Source organism: Protopterus annectens, chromosome 11.part0 (genome assembly GCF_019279795.1).
Source record: "Protopterus annectens isolate FY-2018-M chromosome 11.part0, PAN1.0, whole genome shotgun sequence".
Taxonomy (NCBI): domain Eukaryota; kingdom Metazoa; phylum Chordata; order Ceratodontiformes; family Protopteridae; genus Protopterus; species Protopterus annectens.
In genome coordinates, this window is record NC_056745.1 from 557,407,444 (window position 1) to 557,426,104 (window position 18,661).

At 37.2% G+C, this 18,661-nt stretch overlaps 1 protein-coding gene across 1 annotated transcript in view; it reads left to right on the forward strand.

Annotated features, from left to right (window-relative positions):
* Nucleotides 1-18,661, forward strand: part of PTPRQ (protein tyrosine phosphatase receptor type Q) — a 4,272,575-nt gene that overhangs the window by 2,458,747 nt on the left and 1,795,167 nt on the right. The window contains exon 22 of the mRNA XM_044087226.1: nt 15,280-15,401. Coding sequence (XP_043943161.1) covers nt 15,280-15,401 — 122 coding nt within the window. The remainder of the gene's footprint in view (nt 1-15,279; nt 15,402-18,661) is intronic.

Genomic DNA, 18,661 nt, shown 5'->3' on the forward strand with positions numbered 1-18,661 from the left:
ATCAGGCCATCTGGAATTGACATTTAACTGCAGCCTCCAAACAGGCATTGCAGCCTCCAAACAGGCATTGTGCTTCATGAATGGAGAATAGCAAAAGTCATCCATCTGCACGCAAAGGAGGGCCATCTACAGACCCTGGAGACTATAGACCCATAAGTCTCATTAGTCTTATATGTAAAGCCATGGGAAAAAATATCATGGAAATGGTCAATAGTGATATAGTAAACCTCCAGTCATTGGACACAACCCAGTTTGGTTTTGTCGAGAACAGGTCATGCCTACTTAACCTGGTGGACTCCTTTGAGAAGTTCACCAAAGCAATGGATGAGGGCAAAATGGTTCACACTGCCTACCTTGACCTGGAAAAGGCATTTAACACTATACTGCACTCAGGCATCATTGACAAACTCAAGAGGTTAGGTTCAAACCCGTATGTCACCTGGTGGATTGCCATCTGGTTCACAGACAGGGCACAGGAAGTTAGAATTGGAGAGTCCACCTCTACAAAGAGGACAGTAAGAAGTGGAGTCCCTCATGGATCAGTCCTTGGACCCCACCTGTTTGGCATTTACTTCTCTAAAGCCAAGGCCATTGCCAATGTTTTCTGACTGACTAAATGTGTAGTCATTAAATTTCACACTGACACAGATGTTCTCAAGGAAGGACTGACACAGACAAACAAATGGTTTCAGAGCCATGGACTAAAACTAATTGCCAAGAAATGCATAATAGTATCCTTCGGGAAGTCATCCACCTCTAGTAACTATCATATTGACAACACACCCCTTAGAGTTGATCCAGTAGTCAGGGACTTAGGGACACATAGCAATCTAACCTTTGACCATCACGTGTCTACAGTAGTGAGAAAATTATTCTGTGTTGCGCAATTTATAAACAAAGGTTTGGCACCTAGTTCTGAGGACATCATTATTCCACTGTATTTGGCATTCATCAGACCTATCATTGAGTACACTGCCCCATTTGGTATGTACCTAGCCAGGCATATCCAGCAATTGGAACATCCAAAGAGGTTCCTCACTAAAAGAATATAGGGTGTAAGTAAAATGTCCTATGCAGACTGCCTCAAAGCCTTATCCCTGTGTTCTATCTCCTACAGGCATTTGAGGGGAGATCTATGCTGGCATACAGGGCATTGTTCGACCCCTCTCTGATGGACCTCCTGTATATCCACAAAGCAAACAGCACCAGAATTACTTATTCTAAAGACTTAAACCTTGACTAATATAAATAGAGCCTGCTGTAGAGATAGGTATGGATTCCCCATCCATATTAAGCAGAGTTCCTCCCTAAACTAATTCAAGTGTGACTTGGACAGTTGGATGTGGAGCAGGAAATTCATCCCTGGTTTGGCACCTGTCTCTAATGGACATAGGCAACCTGTAAATGGTTCATCTCCCAGGCCTAAGCTTGTAAATATTTCATCTCCCAAGCCCCTGCTTACACTTATCAAGGGTCACAGAACTTGTCAGAGATTTGGGATGCATGGCTAGGCTTAAAAAAGCCCTTGTGGTCATTAGTCTAGTAAATGCTTATGAACATATAATATTACCACCCCCCAAAAGCAAAAAAAATCAATACTTTTTGGAGAAATATTTATAAAGACCCTGTTAAACATAACAAAAATACTGAATAAACATCAATATCGTCATCATCATCAATCCCCTTTTTCCTCATTTCCACATGGGGTCAGGGTATTGTATCAGCTGTCACCACCTCTCTCTTGTCTAACTGTCTTTTCTCATACAATCCATCCATCTCTTTGCTGGACAGCCTTGTGTCCTCTTGTCTTCTTCTTGTTGTCCCAAAATATTTTTTACCTGCTTGTTTTCTGATTTCCTGCATATGTGCCCAACTCACTGTAATCTGTTCTCTTTGACCTTCTGTGCAACTGGAGCTACTTATGCTTTTTCTCTGATGTCCTCATGTATTTATCTCTCCTACAATGTGTATTCTACTACTTGTCTCAGGCAATTTGTCTCCATCATGTTTAGTTTCTTCAATTGCTCTGCCTTCATTGCCCAGGTTTCTGTACCATACAGTAGCAATTGGCACACCACTGTTTTGCACATCTTACTTTTCAGCTTCTTTGGCATTTTTCTGAAACACACTACCCCTGACACTCTGTGCCAGTTGTCTGCATTCCCTCTGATTTTACCTTTGACCTCCTCATTCAGACTTTCTTCTCCTCAACCACCCCTCCCAGATATTTAAAACTGTTAACCTGTTCCACTATCTTCCCGTTGTATTGATTAATGCTGAATGGACAGAAAAGCTAAAAGAAACAGTAAGAAATCTTAATGCAGACTATATGAAACTAGATAAAATAGCAGTCAGAGAAACTGAGACAAAATTAAGAAAGGCTCCTAAATGAAAATCCCATATCCAGTTGCATTATCTAACTTCTGGCTAAAAGTATTAACATCTTGGCATAAAGATTTAGCTTAAATAAAAATGATTTATATGCACATCCCAAACAGACACTAACCATGTTAACAACATTAAAAAATGTACTCCACCTTAATAGTGAACTGCAAGCCATTCTAAGAATGTTGGCCCAATAACTTACCTTTTCTCCATACATATATTATATACTGGAACTGATGTGGACAGAGAATAAAGTCAGTTAGAAAAAACAATCATAGCAACAGAATAAAAAGGTAACATGAGAAAATCATATGGGCAAAAGGATCATCTATTACATAATAAAGCTATTGATGATTGATCAGGCTATGGTTACAGCTTATCTTCCAAAACCAATCCTTGTTCAAATGCAACTACTATTTATGTATGATTTAAAATTGTATAGCTTTAACAAACACCTGGAAGTACATCTACAAATGGCTAAACTATCACAAACGATAATATAAGAATGACATTTGGTCTTGATTAATGTGCAAAAGCAGCATTTATTGCAGGAAGCTGGAGTACCTAAAAAAAATAAAACTTGGGAGAGGAATGTAATAAAAAGGAGCATAAACAAGAGAGCCTGTATAAACATTTGGGAATATATGACAAGTTGGCAATAAAACATGAAGAAATGAGAACAAACCTTGGTAAAGAACACTTTAGAAAACTAAAGCTCATCTAGGAGTAAAGTTCAAGCTGTAAATCAGATTTTTTCTGATTAGATTTACAGCTTTGGTGTGATTCACTGGCCCCAAAAATCACTGGATCATTTGGACAAGTAAACAAAGCATGTCTATCAAATGATATATAAAAAGCAGTGCATGGCAAGATTATATATCCCTCAGTCTGATGGATATGGGCCTCCTTGAAACTGACTATATGTATAGGTTTGCAACTGTTAGACTGTATACACATTTGTTGACATCATCAGATCCAAACATAAAAATCAAGAAAACAAGTCTAACTTGGAATCTCTGCTTAGATTAGCAGAAGTATTTTGGAAAGGAGCAGAAATGGAAATCAAGCCAGAAGCAGAAACAAATCAGATGGCAAGAGAAATTGCCAAAAAACAAAAGAGAATATAAACAACACGTTCAGAAAAAAAAGGGAAGGAAACAGGAAAGCTCACAATTGTAGTGGCAAATATAGAGAAGTTCTGGAACATCAGGAACCACACAAAGGAAACCAACGGCCTGTAAACTCCCAAAGGAAATACAACAGCAAACTAAGCTGGAGTGCACCCAAAGTAAGCAGCTATACAAGCAGATAAATCCAATAAGCTAAAACTGAAAGCTGAAAACTGGAAAAACTCTGGCAAAACTGCTTCATTTAAGCCTTAAAAATATAGCTTTTCGTCAGTCCACAGACTAACTTCTTCAGAAACAAATTATCCAAAACAAGTTTCAACAGTACTCTTGGCTTTAAAACTCTGAGTAATGACATCACTTCCTCAAATTGACTTAAAGGGATAGCACACCCTCTTTCCATCACTATGATCATCACACTCAAGTATTCATACAATAATATAATTCCACTTAAAAATTAGATAAATGGAATTAAAAATACAATGATAAAAGAATATATATATAAAAAATAATATTATAATGAAGTCAAATATAAACATTATAATTATAAATGTACATATTCTAACTAAAAACCTGATGCAGCAAATACAAATTCCCAAACTGCATAAATTTCACTGCTCCGTTTTTATATGTGACTCTCCTATTAACCAAGTGTGATGGGGTTCAACATCTAAAAAAAAAATTTTATAAAAATTATATAACATTTATGTAAAATTTATATAAAATTTTATTCATGTAAACATGCATAAATATAAACTCATTAAAATACCCCATATTGAATTTTAACTACCTCTCCAGGCTCTTTAACTTTAAAATGCATGAAATGGACAACATGCCATTGAGACCTGGAGAAGCAAATGCTCTGAGTCTCAATTGCCAAAGCAATTCCTTCCTTTCCTAATAATAATGAATCATTCCCTTTACCATGTCTGGTATTTATATGATCAATAGCCATAAAGCCAAATCCATGCTCAGGATGCTCTTGAATATGTTTAGCTAGGGCATTTTCTTCCTTGTTCTTTTTTATAGCATAATCATGTTCATATATGCGTTAGCACAATTTCCTGTCCATTTTCCCCACATAGAAACACGGACAGGAAAGACATACCACCACATATACAACATGAGAACTTTTACAGTTATATCTTCCTTTTACTGTATAGATGTTGTTCCGGATACAAAACTGAAGCCCAGTTTTGACAAATCTGCAATATCTACATGAATTGCATGTATACCTACCAGCCCTTATATTTGTACCTCCTGACTGGCCTTCTAAAATGTTCTTTAGGCCAGGGCCCTTCCTATATGTAAACTGAACTAGGGGACCCAATTGCTGTAGCCCATCAAACTCACTGATAGCGACTGCCCAAAATCTTTTTATAATAGAGCTGATTTCTGGGGCATCCAAACTATATGTCATTACATACCTCATGGACTGATTAACGGACTGAGGATTCTCATCTGTCCCTTTATCTACATTCAGTGACCCCGATGGAAATTCAATAGTGGTTGGTAAAATCCAACCCTTCTCTTCTGCTGTACCTCCATTATTAGCTCTACCAACATGGGGGTCGGGTAACCTCTATTAGAAAACAATTCTTTGATGTTTTCCATTTCTACCACAAAATCATCATCTAAGGTCACCATTCTAGCCACTCGGACTAACTGTCCTTTTACAATGGCACGTTTTTGGTGATATGGATGATTACTATCGAAATGAAGGTAGCTATTGGACCATGTCGGCTTTCGATAAACCTTGGCTACCATGCACCCATTTTCAGGTGATTTTATTAACTCCACATCTAAATAAGACACCCTCATTTCATGATACTCCCAGGTGAATTTCAAAAACTCAGTGGAATTGTTGAACTCCTTCACCAAACTGTCCGCTACCTCCCTATTTCCTTCCATAACGATAAAAATATCATCCAAAAACCTCGTATACAGATGGACCCTCTCTGCTAAAAATGGATGCTTGAACACAAAATTGCTGTCCCACGATGCCAAAACCAAATTGGCAATGCTCCCCCCACATGGTGACCCCATTGGGACCCCTTTTATCTGATGATAATATTTCTGATTGAATGTCACAAAATTGCAAGTGAGAATTATATCTAAAAGCTCTGTCACCATTAAGATCTCCTCTTTTGGGGCACCCCTTGCCCATAACCTTTCCTCTACCCATTCTAATGCAATGTCATGGGGTATGGAAGAGTACAAGTCAACCACATCTATGGTTAAAAAGACATCACCTGGTTTCAGTGTATAAGAATTCCCCATTGCCAGAAAAGACCATGAATCCTTAGATATCTGCTCTTCAAGTTTGACGTATTTTTTCAATATGGTATCCACCACCTTGGCTGCTGCATAAGTTATGCTCCCTTTTGCACTAACCAGTTGTCTCATTGGTGGATCATGGACATCCTTGTGGATTTTAGGATTTCCAAAAACCACTGGTATTCTCGGAGATACCATAGTTATATAATTAAAAACACTCTTGTTTATAGACCCATTCATGTACATGTCTTCAAAGTACATCTGGATCCTAGTTAAATGCCCATTCAACTCATTCAAGGAAATAGGCACATAACTCTCCGAAGACAAAATTGTCTCAATTCTCTCATTATAATCCACCAATTCCATCAATACTAGCCCACCCCCTTTGTCCGGCTGCATCACCCAAACTGAAGAGTCTTTCAGGAGTTTCAATAACTCCCACTCTTCTTTCGTGATGTTGTACTTGGAAGTGGCCCTCAACTCCATAGAGCAGCAAATTTCCACTTCACACATTCTCTCAAAGAGTGACAGTGATGGATGTATGGGGGGGTTGAAAGTACTGGTAATGTGAAAGGAAGTTAATGTGGTACCTATGTTCCCCAACATCAAACTCAAATTACATTTCCTAATGAACAACTTTAAATCCAATAATGACTCTGCCAAGTCTGCTCTTTTACTAGGCACGAAAGACATGCCTTTTGCTAATAAGTCCACCAACTCCATTGGAGGCTGAAAAGAAGAAAAGTTATATATTTTAAAGTCCTTCTTAGAGTTAATCTATTACTTAATAAAGCTATTGATGATTGATCAGGCTATGGTTACAGCTTATCTTCCAAAACCAATCCTTGTTCAAATGCAACTACTGTTTATGTATGATTTAAAATTGTATAGCTTTAACAAACACCTGGAAGTACATCTACAAATGGCTAAACTATCACAAACGATAATATAAGAATGACATTTGGTCTTGATTAATGTGCAAAAGCAGCATTTATTGCAGGAAGCTGGAGTACCTAAAAAAAATAAAACTTGGGAGAGGAATGTAATAAAAAGGAGCATAAACAAGAGAGCCTGTATAAACATTTGGGAATATATGACAAGTTGGTAATAAAACATGAAGAAATGAGGGGGGACCCAGGTTGATAGTAGTCTGTCATTCGACACCCATGTAGCTAAAGTAGTTAGGAAGACCTTCTACATTGCCCACCTTATCATGAAGGGATTCTCATCTAGATCAAGGGAGGTCATAGTCTCCCTTTACTCATCACTCATCGGACCAATGATTGAGTACAATGCCCCATTCGGAATGTATCTGACCCGACACTTGCAGCAGCTGGAGAGGCCACAAAAGTTCCTCACCAAAAGGATAAAGGGTCTCAAAAATCTGTCCTATGCTGCCCGACTGAAAGAACTCCAGCTCTATTCAGTCGCCACCTTGCTCAGAGGTGACCTTTGCCTAACAAACAAGGCTATGTCAAACTCAGTGTTGATGAATATGCTTCACCTCAAAAATCTAGATCCATCAGAGCCACAAGGGGGAGACTTAAACCTTGACACGGCTATTAATAGGGCGTGCTGGAGGGATAGATTCATCACCCAAAGACTCCCTATGCTGTGGAACAAAATCCCGGTACATGTGAGGCAGAGCACCTCGCTGGCCTTGTTCAAGAGAAATCTTGACCAATGGATGGGAGATCGCAGATATACCCCAGGGATTACCTCAGTGTCACTGCTCGACAGAGGCACAGCAAAATAATGGGTATAGTTCCCCATACTAAAGGGGTGGCGTAAGCCACAAAACGATGGGCTAGGCTTGTAAATGCCCTCGGGCAGATAGCCTAGTATGAACCTATGAACCTATGAACCTATGAGAACAAACCTTGGTAAAGAACACTTTAGAAAACTAAAGCTCATCTAGGAGTAAAGTTCAAGCTGTAAATCAGATTTTTTCTGATTAGATTTACAGCTTTGGTGTGATTCACTGGCCCCAAAAATCACTGGATCATTTGGACAAGTAAACAAAGCATGTCTATCAAATGATATATAAAAAGCAGTGCATGGCAAGATTATATATCCCTCAGTCTGATGGATATGGGCCTCCTTGAAACTGACTATATGTATAGGTTTGCAACTGTTAGACTGTATACACATTTGTTGACATCATCAGATCCAAACATAAAAATCAAGAAAACAAGTCTAACTTGGAATCTCTGCTTAGATTAGCAGAAGTATTTTGGAAAGGAGCAGAAATGGAAATCAAGCCAGAAGCAGAAACAAATCAGATGGCAAGAGAAATTGCCAAAAAACAAAAGAGAATATAAACAACACGTTCAGAAAAAAAAGGGAAGGAAACAGGAAAGCTCACAATTGTAGTGGCAAATATAGAGAAGTTCTGGAACATCAGGAACCACACAAAGGAAACCAACGGCCTGTAAACTCCCAAAGGAAATACAACAGCAAACTAAGCTGGAGTGCACCCAAAGTAAGCAGCTATACAAGCAGATAAATCCAATAAGCTAAAACTGAAAGCTGAAAACTGGAAAACTGGAAAAACTCTGGCAAAACTGCTTCATTTAAGCCTTAAAAATATAGCTTTTCGTCAGTCCACAGACTAACTTCTTCAGAAACAATGTATCCAAAACAAGTTTCAACAGTACTCTTGGCTTTAAAAACTCTGAGTAATGACATCACTTCCTCAAATTGACTTAAAGGGATAACACACCCTCTTTCCATCACTATGATCATCACACTCAAGTATTCATACAATAATATAATTCCACTTAAAAATTAGATAAATGGAATTAAAAATACAATGATAAAAGAATATATATATAAAAAATAATATTATAATGAAGTCAAATATAAACATTATAATTATAAATGTACATATTCTAACTAAAAACCTGATGCAGCAAATACAAATTCCCAAACTGCATAAATTTCACTGCTCCGTTTCTATATGTGACTCTCCTATTAACCAAGTGTGATGGGGTTCAACATCTAAAAAAAAATTTTATAAAAATTATATAACATTTATGTAAAATTTATATAAAATTTTATTCATGTAAACATGCATAAATATAACTCATTAGAATACCCCATATTGAATTTAACTACCTCTCCAGGCTCTTTAACTTTAAAATGCATGAAATGGACAACATGCCATTGAGACCTGGAGGAGCAAATGCTCTGAGTCTCAATTGCCAAAGCAATTCCTTCCTTTCTAATAATAATGAATCCTTCCCTTTTCCATGTCTGGTATTTATATGATCAATAGCCATAAAGCCAAATCCATGCTCAGGATGCTCTTGAATATGTTTAGCTAGGGCATTTTCTTCCTTGTTCTTTTTTATAGCATAATCATGTTCATATATGCGTTAGCACAATTTCCTGTCCATTTTCCCCACATAGAAACACGGACAGGAAAGACATACCGCCACATATACAACATGAGAACTTTTACAGTTATATCTTCCTTTTACTGTATAGATGTTGTTCCGGATAGAAAACTGAAGCCCAGTTTTGACAAATCTGCAATATCTACATGAATTGCATGTATACCTTCCAGCCCTTATATTTGTACCTCCTGACTGGCCTTCTAAAATGTTCTTTAGGCCAGGGCCCTTCCTATATGTAAACTGAACTAGGGGACCCAATTGCTGTAGCCCGTCAAACTCACTGATAGCGACTGCCAAAAATCTTTTTATAATAGAGCTGATTTCTGGGGCATCCAAACTATATGTCATTACATACCTCATGGACTGATTAACGGACTGAGGATTCTCATCTGTCCCTTTATCTACATTCAGTGACCCCTGATGGAAATTCAATAGTGGTTGGTAAAATCCAACCCTTCTCTTCTGCTGTACCTCCATTATTAGCTCTACCAACATGGGGGTCGGGTAGCCTCTATTATAAAACAATTCTTTGATGTTTTCAATTTCTACCACAAAATCATCATCTAAGGTCACCATTCTAGCCGCTCAGACTAACTGTCCTTTTACAATGGCACGTTTTTGGTGATATGGATGATTACTATCGAAATGAAGGTAGCTATTGGACCATGTCGGCTTTCGATAAATCTTGGCTACCATGCACCCATTTTCAGGTGATTTTATTAACTCCACATCTAAATAAGACACCCTCATTTCATGATACTCCCAGGTGAATTTCAAAAACTCAGTGGAATTGTTGAACTCCTTCACCAAACTGTCCGCTACCTCCCTATTTCCTTCCATAACGATAAAAATATCATCCAAAAACCTCGTATACAGATGGACCCTCTCTGCTAAAAATGGATGCTTGAACACAAAATTGCTGTCCCACGATGCCAAAACCAAATTGGCAATGCTCCCCCCACATGGTGACCCCATTGGGACCCCTTTTATCTGATGATAATATTTCTGATTGAATGTCACAAAATTGCAAGTGAGAATTATATCTAAAAGCTCTGTCACCATTAAGATCTCCTCTTTTGGGGCACCCCTTGCCCATAACCTTTCCTCTACCCATTCTAATGCAATGTCATGGGGTATGGAAGAGTACAAGTCAACCACATCTATGGTTAAAAAGACATCACCTGGTTTCAGTGTATAAGAATTCCCCCTTGCCAGAAAAGACCATGAATCCTTAGATATCTGCTCTTCAAGTTTGACGTATTTTTTCAATATGGTATCCACCACCTTGGCTGCTGCATAAGTTATGCTCCCTTTCGCACTAACCAGTTGTCTCTTTGGTGGATCATGGACATCCTTGTGGATTTTAGGATTTCCAAAAACCACTGGTATTCTCGGAGATACCATAGTTATATAATTAAAAACACTCTTGTTTATAGACCCATTCATATACATGTCTTCAAAGTACATCTGGATCCTAGTTAAATACCCATTCAACTCATTCAAGGAAATAGGCACATAACTCTCCGAAGACAAAATTGTCTCAATTCTCTCATTATAATCCACCAATTCCATCAATACTAGCCCACCCCCTTTGTCCGGCTGCATCACCTGAACTGAAGAGTCTTTCAGGAGTTTCAATAACTCCCACTCTTCTTTCGTGATGTTGTACTTGGAAGTGGCCCTCAACTCCATAGAGCAGCAAATTTCCACTTCACACATTCTCTCAAAGAGTGACAGTGATGGATGTATGGGGGGGTTGAAAGTACTGGTAATGTGAAAGGAAGTTAATGTGGTACCTATGTTCCCCAACATCAAACTCAAATTACATTTCCTAATGAACAACTTTAAATCCAATAATGACTCTGCCAAGTCTGCTCTTTTACTAGGCACGAAAGACATACCTTTTGCTAATAAGTCCACCAACTCCATCGGAGGCTGAAAAGAAGAAAAGTTATATATTTTAAAGTCCTTCTTAGAGTTAATCTATTACTTAATAAAGCTATTGATGATTGATCAGGCTATGGTTACAGCTTATCTTCCAAAACCAATCCTTGTTCAAATGCAACTACTATTTATGTATGATTTAAAATTGTATAGCTTTAACAAACACCTGGAAGTACATCTACAAATGGCTAAACTATCACAAACGATAATATAAGAATGACATTTGGTCTTGATTAATGTGCAAAAGCAGCATTTATTGCAGGAAGCTGGAGTACCTAAAAAAAATAAAACTTGGGAGAGGAATGTAATAAAAAGGAGCATAAACAAGAGAGCCTGTATAAACATTTGGGAATATATGACAAGTTGGCAATAAAACATGAAGAAATGAGAACAAACCTTGGTAAAGAACACTTTAGAAAACTAAAGCTCATCTAGGAGTAAAGTTCAAGCTGTAAATCAGATTTTTTTCTGATTAGATTTACAGCTTTGGTGTGATTCACTGGCCCCAAAAATCACTGGATCATTTGGACAAGTAAACAAAGCATGTCTATCAAATGATATATAAAAAGCAGTGCATGGCAAGATTATATATCCCTCAGTCTGATGGATATGGGCCTCCTTGAAACTGACTATATGTATAGGTTTGCAACTGTTAGACTGTATACACATTTGTTGACATCATCAGATCCAAACATAAAAATCAAGAAAACAAGTCTAACTTGGAATCTCTGCTTAGATTAGCAGAAGTATTTTGGAAAGGAGCGGAAATGGAAATCAAGCCAGAAGCAGAAACAAATCAGATGGCAAGAGAAATTGCCAAAAAACAAAAGAGAATATAAACAACACGTTCAGATAAAAAAAGGGAAGGAAACAGGAAAGCTCACAATTGTAGTGGCAAATATAGAGAAGTCCTGGAACATCCACAGGTTGTTTCAAGTTTAATGTATGAATGTATTCTGAGGGATGAATTTAAACTGAAATATGAAATGCTAATAACTGTAGTTGAAGATAGCAGACTACATACACATTGGTTTGCAAAGTCTATAGAAGAGTGAAGATACAGATAAATGCAGGTTCCATAATACAAGCATAAACAGTTACACATCTTGTCGCTTTTGCAATGCACTAGTGGCTGAGGATCTGTATACTGTAAGGCATAACAATGTGGCAAGACTGTTATACTGGTGATTGTGTAAGCACTATAACATAGAGGTAGCTGAAAAGCCTTGGAAAAAAGAACCACAAAGAATTACTGAAAGTAATAAAAAAATTTGATTGCATAGGATATGGTACCAACAATTAAAGAGGCAGAATCATGAAAAAACAGATATAGTCCAAAACTGACAAAAAATATCATTAACCATTGAGATAACTACATACAACAGTGCCCTGCATACTCAGCATCATAAAATACCAGAATAGCCAAAGAGAAATTAGGACAATATAGGTAGGTCCAATTAGTAGGAGCTACAGGACAGATGAAAATAATTTTGTGCGTACTTAAATACACTGGTATATGCAACCCTGAACAAACTACAGAAGGAGGCAGTTCTAGTACAGTGCATTTGCTGAAAAGGAGCACTCTTAGTAAACATTAAAGGGAGAAGCAATAATAATTTTTATGAATGTTATTCATACCCTGACCCAGGGGGCAGCCACAGTGGTGTAGCGGTTAGCGTTGCCACCTCACAGCAAGAGGCTCTCCGGTTTGAACCTTGGCTGGGGTGCCTTCTGTGTGGAGTCTGTATGTCCTCCCTGTGGTCGCATGGGTTTCCTCTGGGTGCTCTGGTTTCCTCCCACTTCCCAAAGACATGCTCTGTAGGTGGATTTGACACTCTAACTTGGCCCTAGGTGTGTGTGCGTGCGTGTGTGTGCCTTCTGTGGAAGTTTGGGTGCTGGGCTGGCAACTCGACACCGTAAAACTCCACTGTAAAATCATGAGTGGACAGGTGATCCTATGTTAGGGAACCAGGAAAAGCAGAAAGAAGAAGAAGATTCATACCCTGACCCAGGAATGGGGTCCATGTCATTCAAAATCTAAAAACAACTAAAAAAAAAAACAAATATCTTTATGCTTAGCACTTTTAAAAGTGCTGTAGGGAGGTATTTCATTTTTGCCCTATTTATTTCATCAAAATAAATTCAGATTGTTAAAAAGAATTTATTTATTGAAATGACCTGTATATTCATTCCCCTTGAGAGCTTTAGGAAATGGTTTATGTTTAACATAGTTAACACACCTCTCCAATGCATTGCCTTTAGAGAAATATTCCACTTTTGCAAGGGAGTACACTGTATGTTTTGTTGTTTTGATTTAGTCACTGATTGCTTCAATTTTGTTTTTCTGATTGGCTTACAAATCTAGCCAATGATAGGCCAACATCAGAATTCTTTATTGAAAGGGACCCAATCAATCCCGATGTCGTGATATGTTCAAAAAGGGGTAGAATGAAGCTAGACTGTAAACAGTATGGATTGTAAACTGTCAATCAATACAAACTGAGCTCTTCTTTCTTTGTGCCATTGACATCACAAAGCTCTGACTTTAGTGCCACTAAATCTAAAAGCAGCAAAGCAAGCAATCTGCACCACTGCTAACAGAGAGAACAGGCACACAATGGCCTAAGTCTGTTTACAGTTCTACATACCTGCCACAAAAGGACAGCTGTATTTCATGAAACTTTAAGTGCATCTGGATGCAAAGCAGGCCAGAACTCTTAGTTCTGCTAGCTTTTAATAATCTTCTATGCATTCCAGGTATACTAAAGTACTTGCTGCCGAGCAAAAATGAAAGAAATCAGGATTTTACATTGACGTTGTTGGTGAAAATAGAAATAGCTGCCAAACATTTCTTGTGCTGTGAAATACTCCAGTAGTGTACTGTTTACTAATTCAGCTTTGTCTTTGCCATCTTTGATATTTGCTTTCTAGAAGACAGTATTTTTTGTGATGATTGTATTTGCTGCAGCAGTGTTTTCTTGTGTGCATTACCATTGTATAAAATTTGGCTCTATGGACTGATATATCCTGTTTTATGTAACAATGGCTCATTGCTATTCAAAAACTTCAATACTGATTGGACAGCTCAACTAGTGTGCCCACTGTAAATTGTGCATACACCAAAAGAAAAAAGTTTGGTCTTTCAAGTATTCCTGAGCAGGCAGACTTTCCATTGATACGTGTTTGATTACCTACTCTTTTAACATACATTTGTAGAACATTTCTGATGCACCATACGCATACACAGTAAGTCAACTTTCAAGACAGAAGGTGGAAGAACAATTGCATTATTTATGAAAGGTAAGTAATTCCTTTCTTAAATAATGTTAATGTAAAAAAAGCAGTAATCCACTCCTGTTTGTAGGTATATCAGGATTTACCCATGGCTTTGTGATCAAACCTCACCAACAGTGGGTAAATCCAGATATTCCCATGCACAGTCATGGATTATTGTTTAACAATAAAATATGTTTGGTTGAAACACCATTTCACCAATGCAGCAAGAAACTGGTGCACTTTTCATGCAGTGTAAAAATTAAGTGTTCAGCATTTTGATGTTTATCGCACACTGGTTTGTGGTCCACACTGGCCTCTTTACAGGTTGTCACCTGTGACAGAAAATGGTGCATTGCCCATATCATCCACAACTCTTACATTTTAACCTTAAATGGATTACCAGAAAAAATATTGTATGAAACAAACTTGATATCATGCAATACTTCTTTAGTCTAAGGTTCAGATTTTAAATTGTGTCCATCCCTACTGATTCTAGAGGTTTTACAGTCAGGAGTGCACTTAATTCTTTATAAAACTTTCTGAGAAGAAACCTGAAAACAAGGTCAGAATCAGAACTTTTCATTGGAATAGTAGAAGATCAGCATATATTTAGTTACGGGTGATTATGAATTTAGTGTACAAATACTCTATTACAAAGTAATTGGCAGTATTTATCAGTAATTCCTTAATGATTAAGCAATTGCATTATTTTCTGTCTACTGCTGCAATATTTATTTATTTGTTTTGTTTTTGTTTACTGGGGTATTGTACTGATCAGTATTGACCAATTTCAGATTCAGCCCAAAACTGATGTGCATTTTTGATGGTATATACTATTGTGGTAATACTTACGTATTCTTTTCTTTTTGCAGCTCCAGAGTCTCCCCCTCAAAATGTAGTGGTAACAGCAGCCTCTTATCACAACATTACTGTCACGTGGAATGAACCTGCCATAATTACTGGACCAACGGCCTACTTCATTAATGTTGCCATGGTAAAACACTTCTGAAATGACTATTGGTTACTTCAAAACTGTAGTCTGAAATAATTAACAGTATTTATGGGCAGCACAGTGGCACAGAATAAAGTGCTCTCACCTTACAGTTCATTTCTCAGCTCAGGTAACTTCTGTGCAGAGCCTCCATGTCCTCCCTGTATTCATGTGGGTTTCCTCTGGGTGCCCCAGTTTCTTTCCACATTCCAAAGACATGCAACAGGTGGACTGGGCACTCTAACTTGGCCATAGTTTTGAGTGTGGTGTGGAAAGAAATTCCATGGCAGGACTAACCACCCAGTGGTTTAAATCTTGACTCTAGATGATTGTCACTGGAGGAGTGACACCTCAAGCCCATGTGCAAAAAATGGGAAAAGGGGTTGTGGATAGATGGATTTATTAATATTTATATCTTAATTCATTATTTAATGTTTTTCATGTATCTGTAGGATGCAGGAATATTACATATAAATTACTAGTGTGTGTGTGTGTGTGTGTGTGTGTGTGTGTGTGTGTGTGTGTGTGTGTGTGTGTGTGTGTGTGTGTGTGTGTGTGTGTGCGCATGTGCGTATACATGTATAGCTGCACAAATCTAAACAGGCACATATATATGATGCAAATGGGTCTACTTCAAGACGATGAAAGACCACATTACCAAAGATGACATCACCAAGACAAGATTTCCTAAACTTGGCTTTCACAAATGACTAGAATGCTGAAGGATTTTACAGGGTAAACAACCAGGTGACCAACAAGAGGAAATTTTCCTTTTCCCCACTGTAGTTCAATCCTGGAGTTGGTATATTTTAGTTAGGAGGGGTGTGGGGGACACAGGAGGTAGTGCAGTGTGTATCATTGTTAGATAGTGGTCAACTGGATACTTACCCTGTGAAAACCTTTGGCATTCTGGTCGTTCATGAAAGTCAGGTTTTGGTGATGTGGTCTTGGTGATTTTGTGTTCAGTAATCTGGTCTTTCATTGTTTTGAAGTAGACCCAATGCAAATACAGATATTATATATATATATATATATATATATATATATATATATATATATATATATACACTGCTATTATGCACGTTGTTCACATTTGTTTAAATAATCTGGAAATGCATTTTCTTTCCTTTTTACTCATTAGTAAAGAAGTAGAAAAATATATAAAAGGATATACACACACACCACACACACACACACACACACATATATATATATATATATATATATATATATATATATATATATATATATATATGGAAAATAAGACACCTGACTGAGTCTTGACAACTGATTTCAGGACTTGGTCCCAGTCCTTTGATAGCTAATAAACTACCATGAGGTTATATGATTTCACTAAAGTTATATTAGGTAAGGGGTACCTGTAGATGAGTGCTGGAGCCTGCACTACGTGGAACCCAGTTTAATAGTAGTCATTTATCAATGATGCTTTCACAGAAAGAGTGTGACACTGATGCTCATTTGAAATGAATATACCACATATGGGAAAAACTGCTTATTAAATAGATACTTTAAATATTGAAAATTGTTGCAGAAAGAATTATATAAACAAAAAAAAATCGTAATTTATCTGAAAGTTGGTTTCAGTTGTCTGGTTATATAGCATTTAGTCATTTGACTTTGAATATGGTGAGATCCATTTTCCAGAACCATAAAAAAAGATGATGATAGAAATATTTATTTTTTATTTTATTTATTTATTTACTTTTTTTGTTTGTTTGTTAGTATTAGTGGAGGCAGTGGAGAAAATCTCCAATATTTTACATTAAAGTAAACAAAGTCAAGAATGAAAAATAGTCTATGTTGAGAAAAAAACAACAAGGATGGCAAACATTATAATTAAATTGCAAATAAAAACAGGAATAAGGGCATTACAGAAAACTAAAAAGAATTAGAAAAATAAGGCTAGAGAGGTTGTGATAAAAGAAGACAGAAATTGATAAATGTGGCAAGCAACAGAAAAGTGAGATTAGGGTAAAAACGTATAAATGAGAGTAACAGACTAAGAAGGAAGAGAGAGAAAGAGAAGAAAGATATGGTGGAGAGGAGCACTTTAGAAAGAGGAGGACAGAAGTATGAAAAAAGCTCAGACTGAAAGTGTGTGCGCATGGGTTTGTATGTATTTATGTACCTATATATATATATATATATATATATATATATATATATATATATATATATATATATATGTATACACACACACATATGTATATATATATATATATAGCTAGAGAGACAGAGAGATAGGGTAAAACTTAGAGATTAGGGTTAGTAAAACTTACGCTGGTGGATAGGCATAAAAAGAGCCAAAGGTAATATAGAAAATCCTTTAGTTTGACTTTGAAAGTATTGGTTGAATGTATTTTTCTAATGAGATCATCATCATCATCAAAAAGCCACTTTTTCCATTTTCTACATCGGATCAAGGTGTCATGCCAACTGTTGCCATCCCTCACTCCCGATTCAATGGCACTTTCCTACTTTCTTCTACAGTCATGCCTGACTGTCACAGGTCTTCTCTCACACAATCCATCATTCTGTGTGCTGGACACCCTCATTTCCTCTTGCCTTCTTGCTGTCGGTCCCAAATTTTCTTCAGCATATTGTTTTGTGATTTCCTGCACATGAGCTCTACATGATAGATAGATAGATATATATATATATATATATATATATATATATATATATATATATATATATATATGGGTTCCCTATTTAATTTTGAAATACTGAAATCACGAATTTCAGTACTTCAAAATTATAATAGCAAAGTCTTGAAATACTGGTAAACGAGAACAGCAAATACAAAATCCCAAAGTACGGAGATTTTGACTTAACGCTTCTGGTGTTGTGATGTGTGAATGGTAAGATGTGAGTTTGGGTATGTATGTATGTGTTTGTGTGTTGGTAAGGGGCTTTAGTGTATGTCAGTATGTGTTTTGACTGTGATGTGTGTGTGCGAGAGTGTGTACAATGTGTGGGAGTGAGTTACCTGTGTGTGTCTGATTGTGCGATCTCAGAGTTAGTATATATAACTGAGGGGGGGCACAGCTCCCCACATGGGGGATGCAGGGGGACTTATCTGTAGTGCAGGATATTATATTTGAGTTGGGGGGAGTTGTTTGTATGTGTTTTTGTGTGCTGTATCTGTAGTGTACCGTCAGGATTTTGAATTTCGCAGTTGTAGGAGTTTCGGTGTTTGGTGTGTTCGGCTATGTAATTTCGAAATACTGAAATTCGCGATT